This window comes from Salvelinus fontinalis, chromosome 24 (genome assembly GCF_029448725.1).
Source record: "Salvelinus fontinalis isolate EN_2023a chromosome 24, ASM2944872v1, whole genome shotgun sequence".
NCBI classification, from domain to species: domain Eukaryota; kingdom Metazoa; phylum Chordata; class Actinopteri; order Salmoniformes; family Salmonidae; genus Salvelinus; species Salvelinus fontinalis.
This window is the reverse complement of record NC_074688.1, coordinates 21,477,247-21,495,368: the sequence shown is the minus strand read 5'-3', so window position 1 is coordinate 21,495,368 and position 18,122 is coordinate 21,477,247. Positions and strand designations below refer to the sequence as shown.

Here is an 18,122-nt window from a genome sequence, read left to right as displayed (position 1 = left end):
AATTTCCCATGATTAAGGAATGTAATAACATTCCTTGGCTATGATTTGCTCATATAATCCGAATGTATTAAGCGCTTAGTAGCCAGAAAACTACATTTCCCATCGTCCTATTCAATGAGAACGCTTGTTTTTACGGCAACACAAAATACAATTTCAGAGACAGCCAGCCAACAACATAATCTGTCAATGACTCTCTTGCTCATGAAGATACATAATAACTTAACTGAATGCAAGTTAGTGGGGGGAAAAAACATTTAGTTTTTAAAAAATAATTTAATGTAAGGATCGCATTGGCATGGGGAATTATCAGGCATGGTTGTTAGCTTTGTAGAATAGTTGAAGTCAGGAAAGATTTCTATCAAGGCAAGGAATGTCTGTCACTCTGTCTTCTAGACCTAGCTAGATAACGTTAGATTAGCTAAATGTATTAAACTATTAATGAATGTAAGTAGGCTATAGTTGAAAGTATAGATTGTTTTGGTTCTTATAATTTCACATACAGTGTGGCTAAATTAACTACTCCAGCTCATTGGATATCTGTCTACTATATTACAGAAACTGGTGCGGGCTTATCTTTGGGGGAGACATGTCTCTGAGGCTGAGACACCACAGCAGAGGCATAGTGCAGCAGGACAATGCAAACTATGAAGTGGGTGCAGGCGATGCAGACTCGAGCTGTTCCTCAGGCCAGTCCACCTCCTCTAGGTCAAGCAAGGGATACAGCAGTAGGACCGGCAGCAGGGAAGACTCTCAGGGGTCATGCACCCAGTCAGACTACAAGGAGGAGGCTGACACTACTGCAAATAGGACCCTTTCCCTCTCACCAAACAAGAAGCCAGGTCTAACGAAGACAGCGAAAGCACGAAGTACGAAAGCACGAAGACAGCGAAAGCACGAAGTATGTGATATCAATCTGATATTACATATCTTCTCATTACTACAGACAGTCTACCTATAATGACATAAGTGTAGGCCTATAGGCCGAGATGGTTTGCAGCATATTCCCATGTAAGCATCACACTTAGGTGCCTTTTTCCTCTCAGCTCAAAACAAGGGAGGGCAGTGGTGCAAAAAGAAGAAAAACACTCTTTCAAGGAACCACAAGGCCTCTCGCTTCCCTCCAATCAAGCCCCTGCAGGGCTCAAACCAGCGCATCAGTTCTGCCCACAGGCACCACATCAAGGAAGTCAACAGCCAATTGTGGGAGCTACAGCAGCAGCTGAGTGGTGTCACCACAGAGAACAAGTTGCTAAAACAGCTCCAGGGCCGCCACACGGTGGCGCTACAGCGCTTCCAGGATTCACAGAGTGGCCTTCCCCAGGTATGCTGCACTAAAAGAAAATTGGGCTTGAATAATTGATTTATAACACAGCTATAACAAACTCATTATCAGCTAACAACAATAATCTGATCTTGTAGCATTGGCTAAGGTCATAATGTTTTGCACCCACCCACACCGTCAGGTTCTGGCCAAGCACGGCAACGAGGTGCGCGCTCTGCAGGAGCTCCAGCGTAAAGCCCGCAACCGCCGCAACTGTCTATCCAGGCGCCTGAGGGGCACAGAGGAGGAGCTGCTGCGCACCAAGGACGCTCTGCACCGGCTGCAGCTGCTCAGCAAGGACCGCAGCCTGGAAGAGAGGGAAGAGCTGAGCCATAGGCTGGCCCTGATCACTGTGGACCTACACAGGAAGAACAAGAGGATACAGGTACAGTACATGCACTCACATGGCAGGGCTGACTCCAGCAGCACCCTGCATCCCACTGCTGTCTTGCTTCTGAAGCTAAGCCGGGTTGGTCCTGGATAGGATACCAGATGCTGCTGGATGTGGTGTTGGAGGGCCAGTGGGAGGTACCCTTTCCTCTGGTCTAAAAATAATATTCCAATGCCCCAGGGCAGTGATTGGGGACATTGCCCTGTGTAGGGTGCTGTCTTTCAGATGGGACGTTAAACGGGTGTCCTGACATCCCATGGCACTTATCTTAAGAGTAAGTGTGTTAACCCTGGTGTCCTGGCTAAATTCCCAATCTGGCCTTCATACTATCATGATCACCTAATCATCCCCAGTTTACAATTGGCTCATTGAGCCCCCTCCTCTCCCCTGTAACTATTCCTCAGGTTGTTGCTGTAACTGAGAATGTGTTCTCGGTCAACTTACCTGGTAAAATGAGGGTTAAATAAATGTTCACAGGCCAGGTGGATGTTTGTATTGAAACTGATTGGGTTTTCAACTCTGTCTATTTGTATTGGTCTTCTATGGGGAGACCGATATAGGTGGACAGGGTCAACACAGTTATGCTAGATTGATACTGTACACATAGTACCACAATGTTATATCTGTAGTGAAATGTAAATAAATTGTGTTGCAGGACTTAGAAAGGAATCTTGAGCTGAGCCAGATATCCTTCAATCACCATCTTGCCACAGAAACAAGGAAGACCAATGAAGCCAGAGAGCTGTCTGATTACCTCCAGGCACAGATCAATCTGTTGACCAAATAAATCTAAGTAAGTTTATAAAGAACTTGAGAGCAGCAACATACAGTGTAAAAAACATTAGAAATACCTTCCTAATATGCCCCCACTAGGTCAGTCTATGTCATGGAAAGAGCAGGTGTTCAGAAATGTTTTGTACAATCAGTCAGATCTTAGTAGATTTGGAACAGTACTGTTGTTTGAAAGAATGGTAATGTGATTTAACTCGCAGTACTGCAATGTAAACACAAGAGGGAGTCTAATACAGCTATATTTCTGAAGGCATAATTGAAGGTTGAAGTAAAATACCCATTTTCCCAAACTTGCCTGGCTACCCAAACGCTACACCACGCCCACGGAAGTTAGTTTTTTCATCGCAATGAATCTGGATCTGAGTACCTCCCCGACGATTTATATAATGTAAATACATTATAACCATTCTAATTGGTCTCAGAAAACGATGGGTTGGACCAGAGCCAGAACACACATGGGTAAACTGCGTTTTGAAAATTCATAATTGGCTTTGATACTCTAATTGGTTAAAGATGATCCAATCGCTGATTACTTTGTTTTGTACAACACCCCTCATTTTGACATCCCCACAAACGACTTAAAAGATGGCAGTTTCAGACTGAAGTATGTAGCGAACATAAGAGCAGCGGACAAATTCAGTTTGAGTCATCAGGCAACTTGTAAACCTGCCTGGTAATAGATATCAGGATGATTACACTACATTTGAGAAATGAACATTTAGTGTACATATTCCATTCTTGAGAAATGGCTTACTGTTGCATTTAACACGAAATATAGGAAAGAGAGAGAGAATTGGAGATCCACAATATCTACTCACATAGATTTCCAAAAGGCTGGAACAGAAAAGGTACAAAGACATTATGAGTTACTTTTAACATGTTCAACCCATGATCCAGATCAGATATTTTTTTAACTTGAGGATTAATACACTGCTCAAAAAAATAAAGGGAACACTTAAACAACACAATGTAACTCCAAGTCAATCACACTTCTGTGAAATCAAACTGTCCACTTAGGAAGCAACACTGATTGACAATAAATTTCACATGCTGTTGTGCAAATTGAATAGACAAAAGGTGGAAATTATAGGCAATTAGCAAGACACCCCCCAAAACAGGAGTGATTCTGCAGGTGGTGACCACAGACCACTTCTCAGTTTCTATGCTTCCTGGCTGATGTTTTGGTCACTTTTGAATGCTGGCGGTGCTCTCACTCTAGTGGTAGCATGAGACGGAGTCTACAACCCACACAAGTGGCTCAGGTAGTGCAGTTCATCCAGGATGGCACATCAATGCGAACTGTGGCAAAAAGGTTTGCTGTGTCTGTCCGCGTAGTGTCCAGAGCATGCAGGCGCTACCAGGAGACAGGCCAGTACATCAGGAGACGTGGAGGAGGCCGTAGGAGGGCAACAACCCAGCAGCAGGACCGCTACCTCCGCCTTAGTGCAAGGAGGTGCACTGCCAGAGCCCTGCAAAATGACCCCCAGCAGGCCACAAATGTGCATGTGTCAGCATATGGTCTCACAAGGGGTCTGAGGATCTCATCTCGGTACCTAATGGCAGTCAGGCTACCTCTGGCGAGCACATGGAGGGCTGTGCGGCCCCACAAAGAAATGCCACCCCACACCATGACTGACCCATCGCCAAACCGGTCATGCTGGAGGATGTTGCAGGCAGCAGAACGTTCTCCACGGCGTCTCCAGACTCTGTCACGTCTGTCACGTGCTCATGTGCTCAGTGTGAACCTGGTTTCATCTGTGAAGAGCACAGGGCGCCAGTGGCGAATTTGCCAATCTTGGTGTTCTCTGGCAAATGCCAAACGTCCTGCACGGTGTTGGGCTGTAAGCACAACCCCCACCTGTGGACGTCGGGCCCTCATACCACCCTCATGGAGTCTGTTTCTGACCGTTTGAGCAGACACATGCACATTTGTGGCCTGCTGGAGGTCATTTTGCAGGGCGCTGGCAGTGCACCTCCTTGCACAAAGGCGGAGGTAGCGGTCCTGCTGCTGGATTGTTGCCCTCCTACGGCCTCCTCCACGTCTCCTGATGTACTGGCCTGTCTCCTGGTAGCGCCTGCATGCTCTGGACACTACGCTGACAGACACAGCAAACCTTTTTGCCACAGTTCGCATTGATGTGCCATCCTGGATGAACTGCACTACCTGAGCCACTTGTGTGGGTTGTAGACTCCGTCTCATGCTACCACTAGAGTGAGAGCACCGCCAGCATTCAAAAGTGACCAAAACATCAGCCAGGAAGCATAGAAACTGAGAAGTGGTCTGTGGTCACCACCTGCAGAATCACTCGTTTTGGGGGGTGTCTTGCTAATTGCCTATAATTTCCACCTTTTGTCTATTCCATTTGCACAACAGCATGTGAAATTTATTGTCAATCAGTGTTGCTTCCTAAGTGGACAGTTTGATTTCACAGAAGTGTGATTGACTTGGAGTTACATTGTGTTGTTTAAGTGTTCCCTTTATTTTTTTGAGCAGTGTATATTTTGCCATTAACAGGAGCAAGAGAAACTAAATCTGTTCAAACAGATGACTTATCCTCTCTCCCCATCGAGGCTCTGTGCCAATTTGAACTAGAATATACCTGTTCACTCTAGCATCTGAAGTTGGAGAAGCAGAAGAGTTTGAGCTGGGTATGTAAATGAGTTTCCTTCTCTCTCTCGTTCTCTGCAGAAAGCTGTTTAAATGGGTAACGGTAAATAAAAAAAATGATTCAATATTGACAGATAAATATTATTATTATTATACACTGCACAAAAAAATAAAGGGAACACTAAAATAACACATCCTAGATCTGAATGAATGAACTATTCTTATTAAATACTTTTTTCTTTACATAGTTGAATGTGCTGACAACAAAATCACACAAAAATTATCAATGGAAATCAAATGTATCAACCCATGGAGGTCTGGATTTGGAGTCACACTCAAAATTAAAGTGGAAAACCACACTACAGGCTGATCCAACTTTGATGTAATGTCCTTAAAACAAGTCAAAATGAGGCTCAGTAGTGTGTGTGGCCTCCACGTGCCTGTATGACCTCCCTACAACGCCTAGACATGCTCATGATGAGGTGGGGGATGGTCTCCTGAGGGATCTCCTCCCAGACCTGGACTAAAGCATCCGCCAACTCCTGGACAGTGTGGTGCAACGTGGCGTTGGTGGATGGAGCGAGACATGATGTCCCAGATGTGCTCAATTGGATTCAGGTCTGGGGAACGGGCGGGCCAGTCCATAGCATCAATGCCTTCCTCTTGCAGGAACTGCTGACACACTCCAGCCACATGAGGTCTAGCATTGTCTTACATTAGGAGGAACCCAGGGCCAACCGCACCAGCATATGGTCTCACAAGGGGTCTGAGGATCTCATCTCGGTACCTAATGGCAGTCAGACTACCTCTGGCGAGCCCATGGAGGGCTGTGCGGCCCCCCAAAGAAATGCCACCCCACACCATGACTGACCCACCGCCAAACCGGTCATGCTGGAGGATGTTGCAGTCAGCAGAACGTTCTCCACAGCATCTCCAGACTGTCACATGTGCTCAGTGTGAACCTGCTTTCATCTGTGAAGAGCACAGGGCGCCAGTGACGAATTTGCCAATCTTGGTGTTCTCTGGCAAATGCCAAACGTCCTGCACGGTGTTGGGCTGTAAGCACAACCCCGACCTGTGGACGTCGGGCCCTCATACCACCCTCATGGAGTCTGTTTCTGACCGTTTGAGCAGACACATGCACATTTGTGGCCTGCTGTCATTTTGCAGGGCTCTGGCAGTGCTCCTCCTGCTCCTTCTTGCACAAAGGCGGAGGTAGCGGTCCTGCTGCTGGGTTGTTGCCCTCCTACGGCCTCCTCCACGTCTCCTGATGTACTGGCCTGTCTCCTGGTAGAGCCTTCATGCTCTGGACACTACGCTGACAGACACAGCAAACCTTCTTGCCACAGCTCGCATTGATGTGCCATCCTGGATGAGCTGCACTACCTGAGAAACTTGTGTGGGTTGTAGACTCCGTCTCATGCTACCACTAGAGTGAAAGCACCGCCAGCATTCAAAAGTGACCAAAACATCAGCCAGGAAGCATAGGAACTGAGAAGTGGTCTGTGGTCACCACCTGCAGAACCACTCCTTTATTGGGGGTGTCTTGCTAATTGCCTATAATTTCCACCTTTTGTCTATTCCATTTGCACAACAGCATGTGAAATTTATTGTCAATCAGTGTTGCTTCCTAAGTGGACAGTTTGATTTCACAGAAGTGTGATTGACTTGGAGTTACATTGTGTTGTTTAAGCGTTCCCTTTATTTTTTTGAGCAGTGTATATATTAACTCCTTGATAAAAGTTTGTGTATTGAGTTCCAGTGTAAAGTTGATATCTGTTTGTTTTTTTCAGGAGTCCTTTGCAATCGGCTTCCCAGACAGAAGTGACACAGCAGACACGTTAGTGGATGACAGAGAATCATACGATAATGAACACTTTGCTGGTAAGGATTTTTTCAACTTTACTACAGCCTATTGGGACTACCAATAAACAGATGCAAAGTTAAGGGGATATTGAGGAAAGAAATGGTTAAATTAGATTCTGAAGTGTACAGTATGTACTCTCCAGTCACAGAGTATATGCATACAAGAGAGCAAACACAAAAAACTCCCAAACATTGGGACTAATTAAAGCTCACGTATCATAGTAAATAACAGGACTGAAATAACCGTTCCTGTGTCATGTTATATCCCCCCCAAAAAACAAGAAAATGATGGCCCCAATTTTTTTTTTTAAGTGCAAGCAACTATCCTATTTATCAACAGATGATGGAGAGCTGCATGGTGATTATGACAAGGAGGATCCACAACTTCAGGGTGAGGAGTATTGCATTGCAGAGGAGGCAGAGAGTTCCCTGAAGGCTTCAGAAGAAGAGCAAACAGAGCCATTTGAAAGCCAGGTCCGGTACACTCTGGATGACTTTCTGAATACAGAACGTGCCAACAAGGCCCTCGAATCCCCTCCCAGGACCAAGCGCCTCTACACATTCAAAGAAACCATCCAGAACCTACACAGTGGGAATCCTGCCTATGCCAGCCATAGCCAAAGCCTGAGAAAGAGCCCTCCTAAATACATCAAGAGCCAGGCCAGGGTGGAGAACCTGGGGTCTAGAGCGTATGAGCCCTCTGTCACTCTACCAGCAGAGAAGTGCCAAAGGCGTGACACCATGGACCCTCAACCGGAAGATGGCGTAGTCCGCAGCAAGAAGAGCATCTTGATGAAAGAGCTTTTTGGCCAGGCCCCAATCACTGATCCAAATGGCCATGCAGAAAGGCAGATCCAGTTCAAAGCACAGACCTGAACAGAATGTCCTCTTACCATACAGGAGACGCTAGCCCGGTCTCACCTGGGAGACCAAGATAATTTTTTATTGACCCAAGAAGTATACAAAATGATAATTTATTTTAATAAATATTTTATCTGCCATGGCAACTCAACACATTACTAAATGGAGTATTTGTATTGCTCATGACAAATTCCTTAACTCCCTTGAAATCAGATTGTAATGAAAGCAACATTCAATGAAGACCATCCCTATGCCACAATGGCAAAATACCCAAGATGTTAAGAACAACCAACACTGTAGGCCTTCAGTTTTCAAATTCTTTATTGTGTTGAAGTCTGCATAATTCTTATGCATACTTCAACACTTCCAAAATCCAAACAGTAAACTTTTTAACATCAGTTCAAGTTTCATTCAACAAATGAAAATGTGCTACAGACCATGCCTACAATTAACATGAATAACAATTAACAAAATTACATAACAATGTGAAGCAATTGTAACACTTGCTCAACTCATTTCAATCAGTTGAAATGAGATTTAAAATGGTCATTAAACATGCTCATACAATCATTACGCAGTGTAGCAATTTGTGAAATACACTAGATTGCCAAAAGTATGTGGACACCTGCTCGTAGAACATCCCATTCCAAATGCATGAGCATTAATATGGAGTTGGACCCCCATTTGCTGCTATAACAGCTTCCACTCTTCTGGGAAGGCTTTCCACTAGATGTTGGAACATTGCTGCAGGGACTTGCTTCCATTCAACCACAAGAGCATTAGTGAGGTTTTCCAATTCATCCCAAAGATGTTCGATGGGGTTGAGGTCAGGGCTCTGTGCAGGCCAGTCAAGTTCTTCCACACCGATCGACAAAACTTTTCTGTATGGACCTCGCTTTGTGCACAGGGGCATTGTCGTGCTGAAACAGGAAAGCGCCTTTCCCAAACTGTTGCCACAAAGTTGGAAGCACAGAATTGTCTAGAATGTCATTGTACGCTGTAAGCATTAAGATTTCCCTTTACTGGAACTAAGGTGCCTAGCCCAAACCATGGAAAACAGCCCCAGACCATTATTCTACCTCCGCCAAACATTAAAGTTGGCACTATACATTCGGGGAGGTAGCGTTTTCCTGGCATCCGTCAAACCCAGATTTGTCCGTCGTCCTGCTAGATGGTGATTCATCACTCCAGTGAACACGTTTCCACTGTTCCAGAGTCCAATGGCGGAGAGCTTTACACCACTCCAGCCGACACTTGGCATTACGCATGGGGATCTTAGGCTTGTGTGCGGCTGCTCGGCCATGGAAACCCATTTCATGAAGCTCCCGACGAACAGTTCTTGTGCTGACGTTGCTTCCAGAGGCAGTTTGGAACTCGGTAGTGAGTGTTGCAAAGGAGGACAGACGATTTCTACGCACTATGCGCTTCAGCAGTCCCGTTCTGTGAGCTTGTGTGGCCTACCACTTCGCAGCTGAGCCATTGTTGCTCCTACACGTTTCCACTTCACAATAACAGCACTTACAGTTGATCGGGGCAGCTCTAGCAGGGCAAAACATTTGACGAACTGACTTGTTGGAAAGGTGGCATCCTATGATAGTGCCACATTGAAAGTCACTGAGTTCTTCAGTATGGGCCATTCTACTGTCAATGTTTGTCTATGGAGATTGCATGGCGGTGTGCTGTATTTTATACATCTGTCAGCAACGTGAGTGGCTGAAATAGACAAATCCACTAATTTGAAGGTGTGTCAACATACTTTTGGCCATGTAGTGTAACATCCGATTCCGAAGCCAACATAAGAGACACTAAAATATGTGCAATAACATTGGCAATGTAAGGCAATGTTTGAATATGGGGTGCTTTGTAAAAGTGCTTACCAACAGTACCGATTTACACATATCAAAGTGCTGAGTAACAATGCCTGACTTCATTCTCAGAGCATTTGGGGAATAAATAAGACATAAAAAAATCCCATTCCTTAGCTAATTGCATGTAGACCAATAGACGCCACTTTGTTGCATACCACCAGCCAGCATGTGATTCCAACACCACCTGAAAGGATACAAAGGCTGGGTTCAAATAGTAATCGTCAGAGTTGTCAGTTAGTAGTATTTGATGTAAGTAAAAACAAAAATGTGCATTCAACATGGCATTTAGAACCAGTTCAATGAGAATTCCATGTTAAGAGAGGAAACGAGTCATGTGATTCTATCTTCAGTATTTAAAGAGAACGAATAGAAGAGAAATTCAGTAGTCGTCTATGATTAGCCAAGACTAACTCTTAAACATGTTTACAAATTAAACACTAAACTTGATTACAATGAATTTACCCACAGTCAAAAGTGAGTGTGGGCCTCAATCCTCAGGCGTTGTAATCATACAATTTACCTGCTACTCCAGATGGGAATGCCACCAGCTGCTCCAGGGGGGCAATCCACTTACTGGGTACAACAGTCACTGGGTCAGCATAATACTTCCAAATCAGTGAGATCATCAGAGCAGCCTAGAGAGACAACAGAAAACAACCTGATTCAGTGCATCAAAATGCAACACAATCACTTGTGCATGTCACCGGTGGTGAAAACTGACATTTTAAAAAAGTATGTATATTTTTGACCAATTAAAGAATATAGGATATATTTCTAATTTCAATATGTTTAATACTCACCTGGAGGATGTAAAAACCTATATTCACCATCCATTTCATTTTGGCTTGTTGAGCAGTTCTAGACTTGACTGTAAGAAGAAAAAAACAGATCTTATCTGCACATGAACCATCTAAATTAATTATTGGTATCCATACTCTAAATATAGGAATTTTGACAGATATAATAACAGTTGCCTTTTGTGTGTTCTTCTCAATTAATTTCAGTGTAAATACTACACAACATGCATTGGAATATAACCTGTTTTGTATGGTATGGCATAAGGGAGGGGTTGGCAGGGAAAATAAGCCTGATGTGTGACCAGTGCATATGACTGGAGAAATACGCATGTGGTGCATTTCAATGTGAAAACACTTTTCATTCCAAAGTAGTGAAATATTCCTGTTGTTGAACAACAGGATTTGAACTTGAAGGCATGTTGCTTGATAGGCAGTGGCCCTGAACTGACACAGCGTGGGAGAGAGTTAGAGACAGTTGTTTGGGTGTACAGTAGGGAGGATGTAGAGACAAAAAGTAGATTTTCTCAATGTACGAAACACCATATTTCAAAGTCACCTGCATTGTGACTCATCTAAACAATGTGGTAAAGAGTGAACTTGTAGCTTTTTTTGTTACCTTTTTGACAAATTCAAAACTAGATATTTTCTAACAAAAACATAAAAATTGCCTTGTTTTTGTCACAACCTATAAAAATATAATATTGTAACAGTACACCACTGAAGATTGCTTTCTAAACAAACCATTGTCATTCCTGAGAATTTGTCAATTTTTCATAAACAAAAAAACCCCACATCTGATTATAGTATTTCCTTGTTTGCTCTGTCATAGCCCTTACGGTTGCAGGGAAGGCGCCATAGTGTAATAGAAAGGCTGTCATTCATATAACATTAACTCTTGGCAAATGGCTGTTGGAGAGATTTGGTTGTTGTCTGATAGCCAATGTAGTGTGTCTGTATAACACCAGCTCGTAATGGAGCTATATACTATGCGTCCTGCCTCTATAGAGTTCAGAGCTGTGGCCCGGACATGAAGGACAGCAACAGGCAGCAGCTGCACCACCAGCTGATAATATACAGTTGGCTGGGTGTTCCATGCATCGGCAGGACAGAACAGCTACGTCTGGTAAGACGAGGGGTGGGGGGGTGTGCGTCTATTTGTCAATAGCAGCTGGTGTGCAATGTCTAATATTAAGGAAGTATCGAGGTATTGCTCGCCTGAGGTAGCGTACCTCATGATAAGCTGTGGACCACACTATCTACCTATATTTTTCGTAGCCGTCTATTTACCACCACAAACCGATGCTGGCACTAAGACCACAGTCAACAAGTTGTAGGCCATAAGCAAAGGCCATAAGCAAACAAGAAAATGCTCACCCAGAAGCGGCGCACCTAGTGGCCAGGGACTTTAATGTAGGCAAACTTAAATCCGATTTATCAGCATGTCACATGTGCAACCAGAGGAAAAAAACTCTAGACCCCCTTTACTCCACACACAGAGACGCGTTCAAAGCTCTCCCTCGCCCTCCATTTGGCAAATCTGACCATAATTATATCCTCATGATTCCTGCTTACAAGCAAAAACTAAAGCAGGAAGTACCAGTGACTCGCTCAATACGGAAGTGGTCAGATGACGCGAATGCTAAGCTACAGGACTGTTTTTCTAGCACAGACTGGAATATGTTCCGGGATTCATCCAATGGCATTAAGGAGTTTACCACATCAGTCACTGGCTTCATCAATAAGTGCATCAACGATGTCGTCCCCACAGTGACCATACGTACACATCCCAACTAGAAGCCATGGATTACAGGCAACATCCGCACCGAGCTAAAGGATATAGCTGCCGTTTCAAGGAGCTGGAACCTAATCCGGACGCTTATAAGAAATCCCTCTATGCCCTCAGACAAACCACCAAACAGGCAAAGCGTCAATACAGGACTAATATTGAATCGTACTACACCAGATCTGACACTCGTCGGATGTGGCAGTGCTTGCAAACTATTACGAACTACTAAGGGAAACCCAGCCACGAGCTGCCCAGTGACGCAAGCCTACCTGATGAGCTAAATGCCTTTTATGCTCGCTTTGAGGCAAAGTAACACTGAAGTATGGATGAGAGCACCAGCTGTTCCGGACGACTGTGTGATCATGCTCTCCGTAGCCTATGTGAGCAAGACCTTTAAAGAGGTTAACATTCACAAGGTCGTGGGACCAGACGGATTACCAGGACGTGTACTCAGAGCATGTGTGGACCAACTGGCAAGTGTCTTCACTGACATGTTTAACCTCTCCCTGACCGAGTCTGTAATACCTACATGTTTCAAACAGACCACCATAGTCCCTGTGCCAAAGAAAGCAAAGGTAACCTGCCTAAATGACTACCGCCCAGTAGCACTCGGTAGCCATGAAGTGCTTTGAAAGGCTGGTCATGGTTCACATCAACATCATCATCCCGGAAGCCCTAGACCCACTCCAATTCCCATACCGCCTCAACAGATCCACAGATGACGCAATCTCAAACGCACTACACACTGCCCTTTCCCACCTGGGCAAAGGGAACACCTACATCGCATTCGGAAAGTATTCAGACCCCTTGACTTTTTCCACATTTTTTTACGTTACAGCCTTACTCTAAAATAGATTAAATAAATAAAAGTCCTCAGCAATCTACACACAATAGCCCATAATGACAAAGCAGTTTAAAAAAACATTTGCAAATGTATTACAAATAATAAACAGAAATACCTTTTTTACATAAGTATTCAGACCCTTTGCTATGAGACTCGAAATTGAGCTCAGGTGCATCCTGCTTCCATTGATCATCATTGAGGTCCCACAGTTGACAGTGCATATCAGAGCAAAAACCATGCCATGAGGTCAAAGGAATTGTCCTAGGAGCTCTGAGACAGGACTGTGTCGAGGCACAGATCTGGGGAAGGGTACCAAAATATTTCTGCAGCATTTAAGGACCCAAAGAACACAGTGGCCTCCATCATTCTTAAATGGAAGAAGTTTGGAACCACCAAGACACTTCTTAGAGCTAGCCGCCTGGCCAAACTGAGCAATCAGGGGAGAAGGGCCGTGGTCAGGGAGGTGACCAAGACTCCGATGGTCAATCTGACAGAGCTCTAGAGTTTCTCTATGGAGATGGGAGAACCTTCCAGAAGGACAACCATCTCTGCAGCACTCCACCAATCATGCCTTTATTGTAGAGTGGCCAGACGGAAGCTACTCCTCAGTAAAAGTCACATGACAACCCGCTTGGAGTTTGCCAAAAGATACCTGAAGACTCTCAGACCATAAGAAACAAGATTCTCTGGTCTGATGAAACCAAGATTGAACTCTTTGGCCTGAATGCAGTGTCACATCTGGAGGAAACCTGGCACCATCCCTACGGTGAAGCATGGTGGTGGCAGCATTATACTGTGGGGATGTTTTTCAGCGGCAGGGACTGGGAGAATTGTCAGGATCGAGGCAAAGATTAAATTAACAAGGTACAACACAGGAATGGCTTCAGGACAAGTCTCTGAATGTCCTTGAGTGGCCCAGCCAGAGCCCGGACTTGAACGCAATCAAATATCTCTGGAGAGACCTGAAAATAGCTGTGCAGCAACGCTCCCCATCCAATCTGACAGAGCTTGAGAGGATCTGCAGAGAAGAATGGAAGAAACTCCCCAAATACAGGTGTGCCAAGCTTGTAGAGTCATACCCAAGAAGACTCGATGCTGTAATTGCTGCCAATGGTGCTTCAACAAAGTATTGAGTAAAGGGTCTGAATACATATGTAAATGTGATATTTCCATTTTTTTTACTTGTAATAAATGTGCAAATATGTGAGCAAGACAAAGGAGCTGATCGTGGACTACAGGAAAAGGAGAGTCGAACACGCCCCCATTCACATCAGCGGGGCTGTAGTGGAGTGGGTCGAGAGTTTCAAGTTCCTTGATGTCCACATCACCAACAAACTATCATGGTCAAAACACACCAAGACAGTCTGGAAGAGGGCACGACAACACATTTTCCCCCTCAGGAGAATGAAAAGATTTGGCATGGGTCCCCAGATCCTCAAAATGTTATACACCTGCACCATTGAGAGCATCCTGACCAGTTGCATCACTGCCTGGTATGGCAACTGCTCGGCATCTGATCGTAAGGCACTACAGATGGTAGTGTGTACGGCCCAGTACATCACTGGGGCCAAACTTCCAGCCATCCAGAACCTATATACTAGGCAGTGTCAGAGGAAGGCAAAAAAAAATCATAAGAGACTTTTCTCTCTGCTACCGCACGGCAAGCGGTATCGGATCGTCAAGTCTAGGTGCAAAAGGCTCCTTAACAGCTTCTACCCCCAAGCTATAAGCCTGCTGAACAATTAATCAAATGGCCACCCGGACTATTTACATTGCCCTCCCCCCTTTGTTTTTACACTTCTGCTATTCGCTGTTTATTATCTATGCATAGTCACTTCACTCCTACCTACATGTACAAATTACCTTGACTAACCTGTACCCCCGAACATTGACTAGGTCCGGGAACCTAGTCAATGTATATAGCCTTGTTATTGTGTTATTTTATTGTGTTACTTTTTATTTTATTTAGTAAATATTTTCCTAACTCTATTTCTTGGAACTGTATTGTTGGTTAAGGGCTTGTAAGTAAGCATTTCACGGTAAGGTCTACACCTGTTGTATTCGCGCATGTGACAAATAAAATTGTATTTGATTTTTTTGATAATGGTAACTCTTATCTCTTATTTGATAATGATAACTCTTATCTCTATATCAGGGATTTTTCTGTCATTGTAATCCTTGGGCAGGCGTTTTTTCGGGCCACCGAACAGTGTTAAATAAAATTTCCGGTATGGAAAAATGCTTTCAGTGTAAACTTAAATGACTAAAAACTGATATAAAGTATGTAGAAAAGACAATAGACCTATATTTTTTAATTAAATAATCTTTAAGAACTAACAATAACCTAAATAAAAGCTAGACAGCCGGGGAGAATTGAAAAATCCAAAAGCAATGAATTCAGCAGTATTGATTTTGTTATTATGTTTGAGCATAAGAACATAGCATTAGCCATGGCAAAAAAACGCTTTAAAACTGCACAATTTTCCCTCAGCTTCATGGCAGAATGTGGAATCGCATGTTGTTAACTTTAATACTGCAAAAATGTATCTCAGCTCCATGGATTGTAGAACTGCAGGAAATTGGCTTAAAATGCAAACGTCAACTGACCCGACCACGCCCATTGGCACGCCCACCACATAAGCCCCTTTTTGATCCAGAAAAAAAAACAAAAAATGTAGTGTGGACATCAATTTCAATTGTTTGTCTCTCTTACCATGTGTCTTCAGCTTGTCAGTCATCTTGTTGATTTTGCGCTCTAGTCTAGCGTATCTGGCAAACTCATCCATCATGCTAACGGAGTTGTGCTCCTTCTTCATCTCCTGGATCTCAGCCCTCATATCCCTCTCCTGCTCAGCATCTTTCTGAAGGACCTTCGATAGCTTCACATTCCAACAGACAAACATTTAATTGTAAATTTCGCTATAACATAGCAAACACACACTAATAGGCCTGCTGCCACCAGATGGTGCTATTATTCCTTATGTCTTTAAATACATTAGGAATAACAGCACCATCTGGCTGCAGCGGGGCTATTACACTACAAATTTAGCCATGTTTCTGATATGAGATCACTCTAGGATGGTTACCAGTTAGCTCTTGATCATGACTCTAAGTTTCATTACATTACACATAAGAGTCATTGGACGAAGGCGTCTTCTATACGGTGGAGCTTTGTTAAGATCCCTGACGCTTAATCTGAACATAAGGACCTTATCTTTCATATCAGCAAGAAATAAAGGTTAAATTGTTACACCCCTTGATAGGTTTAGGGTCAGTGTTCCCATGCGGCCATAACGCCATGTTACAGCACTTGTTTATGGAAGCCAAGAGGCTGCCATCAGTGCTAATTAGCTATCTAGCATGCTCTAAACACCTGTGTGTATGCGTAACTCGGGAAGTGTAGCGGAAGTGTAGTTTCGTTGGATGAAGGTACCCATAGCTGTATGAATCTGTGCAAAACTGCTACAGTAAGTGCATTCTTTCTCGCTGTTTCTAAACGTTAAAACACAGCGTCAGGATTGTAGTCCACATGAGGTAGTCGTGGATGAAGCTAATGGCTGAAAACTGTAGGGAGAACGCAGAATGCTGCCTAGTTTGAGAACTAGTTACCAGTATGTTACTGCAACAAAAGTGCAAAGGTAGTGGAAAGTTGTATTATGTCCGATAAACACTGTACGTCAGTCATCCTGTTAAATGTGTTGTTCAGATACAATGATGATCATGAATTGCATTTAGATGCAAAAATGTTTACTCGTTTAAAAAGTACATTTTCTTTGTAATGAAATTGCCTCTTCAAGTGACAAGTATTTTTCTGCCTCCTTGGGTAATTTATAGTTTATTGCATGAGAACATGCAACACCTGGTTTAGTAGTGTATTGCTTAATAAAGTAATAAGGCACGAGGGGGTGTGGTATATGGCCAATATACCACATATAAGAGCTATTCTTATGCAATGTGGAGTGCCTGGATACAGCCCTTAGCCATTGTATATGGGCCATATACCACAACATCTCAGAGGTGTTTTATTGCTATTGTAGACGTAGAAACGTAATTAGAACAGTAAAAATACATGTTGTCATACCCATGGTATACAGTCTCATATACCATGGCTTTCAGCCAGTTATCATTCAGGGCTCAAACCACCCAGTCTATGACAACCCATATTATATGCATTTAGACTAGAAATGTCATCAGACGACCTCAGATTTATTTACATGTTATGGTTGATATTTTAATCTGTGCCCAATAGATAACTACACGGCAATATCTACCTGGTTCTGTCTGGCAATGTTATCAGTCTAACACACCTTACATGATACAATGTAACAGTTTAACATTTGCCAACAGCATGGAATGGTTGGTTAGCTTCGCTGTTGTTTATGAGGGGCGCGAGAGGTGAAATAGCTAGCTAGCTAATATAACCTGGGCAAATCTGCCAAAACATGACATGATTTACAAGCCAACCCTGCATTTCTCACACGACCAATGCCTAAATAACCCCTACTTACGAAAGAGGAAATAGTCGGCAATAGTGTTTTGAAGAGATTGCACAAAAAGACAGATCCCAACACCAGGAACCAAGCGCACCCAGCAGCCATTTTTCTTATCAACCTTTGTTGCTGCTGCGCTCGTCATAAAGGGACGCCACATCCAGGCTGAACTATGGGCTGAGTTTATATTAGAACGTATTAAAGTCAAATACAGCATATTTTATTAACTTCAAAATATAAATTCAGTATCCAAATGTGCTAAATTTACTACATTACTTTATTCAATTTTAAAAATACTGACAATTCTATAAGGGTCATTTACAGTATGTGTACATTATTCTGATATAATATCAAAGAAAATAACACATCATTTTGAATCTAGCTATTCCCACCCCTTTAGTCAAAATGTTACGTTGGAACGACTGATTGGCATACAGACCTACCCACACAGGTAACTTGCTTTGGTTTAAAAATCTGTTGCCTGGATGTTAAAGCCAA

General features: G+C 43.5%; 1 protein-coding gene and 1 pseudogene across 1 annotated transcript; one reads left to right on the top strand and one right to left on the bottom strand.

The window, feature by feature from the left end:
* The first annotated feature begins 129 nt into the window (after positions 1 to 129).
* On the top strand, positions 130 to 15,377 carry LOC129821703 (lebercilin-like protein; annotated as a pseudogene).
* LOC129822142 (guided entry of tail-anchored proteins factor 1-like) lies at positions 8,143 to 17,773 on the bottom strand. Its single transcript, XM_055880147.1, has 5 exons — positions 17,643 to 17,773; positions 15,848 to 16,013; positions 10,508 to 10,575; positions 10,228 to 10,342; positions 8,143 to 9,891 (listed from the first exon to the last, which is right to left on the bottom strand). The coding sequence occupies exons 1-5, from the start codon at positions 17,730 to 17,732 to the stop codon at positions 9,818 to 9,820; spliced, it is 513 nt and encodes a 170-aa protein (XP_055736122.1). The 5' UTR covers positions 17,733 to 17,773; the 3' UTR covers positions 8,143 to 9,817.
* Positions 17,774 to 18,122: the final 349 nt, after the last annotated feature.